Consider the following 6275-nt stretch of genomic DNA (forward strand, 5'->3'; position numbering starts at 1 on the left):
GGGGATGGTATTTATAGAAGGTTGGGGTGTGGTAAGCGCGTGCAGAAGTGGCGCGTGGGAGAAGTGCTGAATAGGGAAAAGTGAGAAGAGATGGTGAGAGGTGAGACTAAGCTGGAACAGCTGTATCAGAAGAAGCTGTACCGTTGGATGCCTAGGGTTAAACTGCCAACGGTCGGAAACTGAATTAAATAGAGAAGTGTTAGGGGCTAGCACTTTTGTTGAATTCTGATCAACACTTAGTCATCAAAAAGAAATTAAATGATTCTATACTATTAAATGCAATCTCACACTATTAAAAACATTATTGATGATTAATTGATAGCTAAAAAACACAAAATCTGCTGGTCCCTAGACTTTTTCTTATTAATTTATTTGAATTACTCCATAAACATTATGCTTAATCTTCACTTAAAATTGATTATGCTTCTTTTTTTTAAATAATAATTGAAGGACTAATCCTTTTGTTTATTTAAGAAAATGAATGACAGCTATGAGTTTTAAAATTATTCCGTGTCTAAAAGGAGGTTGGAACTTTTCTAACTTTAACTACACTTTTTAGTTGATTAGAATAATAGTGTGAATGAGTATCATGTTCTATATTCTATTTCATTTCACTTTTTTTAAACATAAATATTATCGGTACCTAAAACATGAATATGATTGTTGATATTTGATAATTAATTATGGATTTAAAATGTTTTATAAATATTGGTAGTAAAATATTGGGTTAGTTGCGGCGGATTGAGCTGGTGCCAACACAAAAGAGGCGCATGTAACGGAGAAGGGGACAGTGAGGTGGAGAGAGCATCAGAGCACGTGGTTGGTGCCAGGTAAAGACTCTCTCTCTCTTCTCTCTCTTGTCTTGTAGTGCATACAATTATGCCTACTAGAACCCTCTAGTTTCTTCTTTATACAAATGTACACTCCCATACACTTGTAGTTAACCTGGAACTAGCCGTTGAATGCAGTCATAAATGAATCAAGACTTGTTTATTTTGTAGTCAGAAATTAATTCAGGGTTCTTAGACCTACACATGATTATGATTGAGTCAACTCAGATTCAATTGCACTCAGACTCCATCCCATTTTCTATCCATCTTGTCTTGTCTTTCTGAATTCAGCCCACACACAACACAATGATCGGTACTTATTGGTGGATTAGCAAGTGATTTGTTTTATACTTTTATTAGAGTTTCAATATCATTTTTTTTATATACAAACGGGGCTATAAAGCCCAAAGGATTACATCAATCACAACTTTCACGACGGATTAGTTCTTTCTTAATTTGTCAGACTAAAAAATACCGTACATAAAACAAATAAAATAATAATACCCTAAATTTTATACCAGAGATATCAACAAAATGAAAACCAAACTCCATATTAACACTCTTTTTGGTGAGGAAATCAGCTCTCCTATTTCCTTCATGAATCATGATACGTGTGACTAAACACTAATCTCCAATCTTTCCGTAACATGAGTAAGATTTTTCTAACTAACTGGTTGGGATGCTGTTTATTCTTCCCAGGGTCAGCTAGTAGAGAAAAGACAAATTTAAAAAGTGGATACTACAATAAAGATTTTATAATTATCTTCACGTGAAAATATATTTTTTAACCTTTGGATGATGGATTGTATGGTTAGATTTTGATATTTATAAAAGTGTTGTCTTTATTGAAAGTGTAACTAAATAAATAAGTCACACTTTTAAACAAAACATCTTTATGAAAAGATGTTTTTGCTATCTTCGTTTAAGTAGTTGCCAATTTGAAATCCATCTCTACCACCATTTTCCTTAGTAAGAGTTTCAATATCATTTATCAGAGATTTGATCAAGATTCTAGAATTCAAATATCAGCTTGTTTTATGGTATAGTTATGTTTGGATGTGATACATTTGGATCAACCAAAAACAAAAAGGCTAAACATGTTTGTTACCTTCATTCCTAATTTTAATATTGAAATGAAGAAAAAGGAATCTTACTTAAAATTGATATCGTTCAAAGGGATGTAGGATGTGATTCTCAAAACCAATAATAGCAGATGCATCATACATTGATTTCATATCAGATCATATCATAGAGTTCCTATTGTACAGATTATTTTACTTAACCACCACTCTAGCATGAGATCAAATCAAAAGATGTAATATGAATGAATAGCTTCCCTTGAATTTATATATAAATTAGCAATAAATGTCAATGTGGTTACTCATTTGTGAGCAGAGTGTAGAAATATAAATTCCTTCAGAAACAAAGGCAATATAATATTTTAATGTATAATGAAGCTCTCTATAAAAGGCATAGGCAATGCTCCCTAATATTATACACAGCACCAAGTTTCAGAGAAGGATCTTTTCTAGGCCTATATAAATCTTTTTGACCTTGCCCTGAGGAAAATTGGGCAAATGAATTTGAAATCAATCAATCACCACCAGAACCTTAGTTATTTCTCACTTTTTGGGATCCATTTACAGCATGCAGATTATTTTCCCCAAAACAAAGAATCCAGGTTTATAAGCTAGTAACAGCATTGGAATCATCTACACTGTTGGCTTCACCATTGACACTGCCATTACTGTTCAATTGGCTCTTAAACTCCAAGCCATACATGTGTCCCATTTTCACGCACTTGGTCTCTAAATACCTCTTATTCTCTGGTGTGATGAGAGTTACCAGTGGGATTCTCCCTGTAACTGTCAAACCATATCCTTTGAGTCCAACATACTTTGCTGGATTGTTTGTCATCAACTTCATAGAATGAACACCCAAGTCTCTCAATATCTGCAGGTAGTTTAAAATTCAAACTCATTTCAGTGAAACTTTCAATGATCATGAATATTCTAGCCAGAGTATTACAAATATATTACCTGCGCACCAATACCGTACTCCCTAGAGTCAACGGGCAATCCCAACTCCTCGTTGGCTTCAACCGTATCACGTCCATCGTCCTGTAGGTTGTAAGCACGAAGCTTATGTCCCAACCCGATACCCCTCCCTTCGTGTCCACGGAGGTATATCAGTACACCCCTGCCTGCAGCCTCGATCTGTTGCATTGCCAGTGCAAGTTGATTCCCACAATCGCATCTGGCAGACCCGAATATGTCTCCTGTCAGGCACTCCGAGTGTACCCTGACAAGAACATCTTGTCCATCACCAATGTCACCCTGTTAAAATAAGCAGCATTAAGAACCATAATGCTTAAAGTAGATAATGGCTAAGAAGTATAAACATCTCATTGTTCTGAAATTTTAAGCCTTCAAATCTCAAATTAATGTATACAACTATTTGAACTGTACTCTTGAAGGGGGGATTTTATGATATTTAAACTGCTACTTGTAGCCAATAATTTTCTAATTGCATTTGGAGAAATCACATTTAACCTAAACCACACGTAAATAAGCTGTGCTATACTCTAGGGTCTAGATGCAATATGTTATTATACATATTCACACTATCCAGAATGTTCATAAGCAATGCAATGTATATGTAGTGCATTATAAAACACAAACACAAGCACTCCTCACCTTAACCATTGCAATATGCTCAATCCCATCTAGGAGTGATCTATAACAGTAAGCTGTGAACGGTCCCCACATTGTAGGTATCCGGGCAGCAGCAGCATGAACAACGAGTTTATCTCTCTTTCTTCTATATCTGCCACAATTTCAGCATAACTCTTAGTCTTATAATATAAGCAAAAGATGTATGGAAGGCAAGGCAGCAGAAACCATGACAAAGGAAGTTAATTGAGGAACATATTTTGCCAGTTTTAGTTTCTAAAAATATTTAAACCACAATCTTTATAATTGACCGATGGTATCCTCAATGACAAAGTATGTACCATCCAAGTTATTTAAGAAAGCACAAGGGATTAAACTTATGATATCCACTATCTGCGATTGAAAGCAAAATCAACATAATATGAATAAACTTGTTTAAATATTCCATGAAATGTATAGCCACAAACCTTATCAAGTCAGCAATAGACACGATTTTCAAATTTTCACGCTCTGCAAACTCGCGAAGCTTTGGCAACCGAGCCATCGAACCGTCATCATCAACAACCTCACATAGAACTGCCACTGGATCCAAACCAGCAAGTACAGTAAGATCCACCGAAGCTTCTGTGTGTCCGGCTCTCTTCAAAACACCACCTTCCCTGTACTTTAGTGGGAAAATATGGCCTGGGCGGTTGAAGTCACCAGGTGTAGAATCCTTTGATGCAAGGGCCAATACGGTCGTTGCTCTATCTTGAGCTGATACCCCTGTGGAGGTACCATGTTTGGCATCCTACAAGTGGATAATGTTGAAATGTATTGAATTTCATGAATAAATGCCTAAACTAAACAGAAAAGTGAACTCCTGCATGCTATACTAATACAACAGAAGATAAATTTTCAATAATCTTTTAGATGAAATCATTTTTAAGTGTTAATCAATGTCCTGAAGAATACTAGACCTAAAAGCTATGCAGAATCCAAATAAAATGGAACTATTTATGTTTAGTTTCTAGTTGATGAAAACAAAGGAAAACCCAATGTAAAGATGCTTGTAAGAGTTAGTCCATACCACTGTCACAGTGAATGCTGTTCGGAGTTTCTCATCATTGTCTTTGCTGTTTACCATCAAAGGAAGTTCCAACCTTTCGAGATCTTCCTCCTTCATGCTCACACATACTATACCAGTTCCATGCTTCACAATAAAAGCCATGGCCTCTGGTGTTGCCAACTGCGCTGCCATTATCAAGTCCCCTTCATTTTCACGATCTTCGTCATCTACAACAACTACCATCTGCATCATAATCATCAATTAATTACAGTCACCTCCAATGTTCATATACCAAAAAGAATTGAATTGTTTTTCCTATAGAGAAAGAGTCTACCTTTCCCTGGCGAATATCTTCAATAGCCTCAGGGATGGAAGCAAAACCTTTGGTGGGTGCGTCCAAATCAAATTCATCATTCTCAATGCTAAATCCAATGCTCGATAGCGTGGTATCCGTGGGCAGGGATCCAAATGCTATTGCATCAGGTTGAACCTCAATTCCAACAGATTTATCTTTGTCTAAATTCTCAACAGCACTGCCATTTGGATAAGAAAGTAGGTCACCTCCTCCAGAGATCAATGTAGCTTTGATCTTGGTAACAGCATTTTCTGTTGACGAAAATTTAGAGCTCAGCCGGACAAAGGGAAAATCAGATCCCTGTCCATTCACAATTGCTGAATTCAGTCCATTGAACAATTTGAACTGTTTGATTGCCCTATAATCAATAGAAGGTCAAATTAATAATTATAACATCTAAACATAACACCAAATGAGAAAAAACCATAGTTAGAATTCAAAATTCATGTGGCACAATGAGCAGATAGCTATTCAGCTGAAACATCCAACTACATATTAACTTTTGCAGACAAGGTTTGGTGAGATATAGAGCCCAAAAGATTTTATTTTTCCGAACAGCTTGGTTTTTGTAAAGTGAAAACCCCACCACACGTTCTATGAAAGAGGGGGAAAAACGGTCAACAGAAAAAGATGATCTTGAGGATAAGAAAATACTGGGCGGCCAAAATGGTTTGGTGATAACTGATCCCAAGAAATGAAAAAAAAAATTAGAAATTAAAATAAAAAGCATGAAGAGTTGAGGTGAAGAAGAAATCTAATTAAGATATAGAATGATAAATTCATTAGAGATGTGGTTGTTTGAGAGGGGGAACTTACCTTGTGTGTGAGAGTGCCGGTGAAGAAGAAGAATAGGAGAGATTCAAAGAAGCCATTGACGATTGAGAATGGCGAAGATGGAAGGTTTGGTTTGAGCAAATAAAAGAATTGAAAATAAAAAAAAACCGGTGGGGTTGTTAATTGTTGTCGCGGTTGTTGTTTAATATATATATAATACAGAGAGTCAGAAGAGAGTTGTCAACTTGGAGATGAAGGACGCAACAACACTTCTTCTGAAACGAACCAACCTGGAAAACCTTAACTATATAATAAAGAGTTTAATTTTGATGTATGGAAAACGTTTTATACAGTTAATTTTGTAGATCATTCAGGCGATAATAAATATAAAAAATAGTTATTTTTAATGATGTGTAGTTATGTAATTGAATGTATGTATAAAATTATTTTATTTTGATATTATATTAAAATTAAATTTTATAATAAATGGGTAAAGGGTAAATAATTTAAATAAATTTTACAAAATTGTGTTTTTATTTTATAATCCAATTTTTAATTTAATTTTAAATCAGGTTTTTAAACTTGATCTTGGTATC

General features: G+C 35.1%; 1 protein-coding gene across 1 annotated transcript; it reads right to left on the bottom strand.

The window, feature by feature from the left end:
* On the bottom strand, positions 2149–5953 carry LOC107623226 (bifunctional riboflavin biosynthesis protein RIBA 1, chloroplastic). The gene is made up of 7 exons (XM_016325412.2): positions 5722–5953; positions 4885–5263; positions 4572–4793; positions 3970–4292; positions 3527–3656; positions 2870–3166; positions 2149–2783 (listed from the first exon to the last, which is right to left on the bottom strand). The coding sequence occupies exons 1-7, from the start codon at positions 5775–5777 to the stop codon at positions 2514–2516; spliced, it is 1677 nt and encodes a 558-aa protein (XP_016180898.1). The 5' UTR covers positions 5778–5953; the 3' UTR covers positions 2149–2513.

This window comes from Arachis ipaensis, chromosome B10 (genome assembly GCF_000816755.2).
Source record: "Arachis ipaensis cultivar K30076 chromosome B10, Araip1.1, whole genome shotgun sequence".
Classification (NCBI taxonomy): domain Eukaryota; kingdom Viridiplantae; phylum Streptophyta; class Magnoliopsida; order Fabales; family Fabaceae; genus Arachis; species Arachis ipaensis.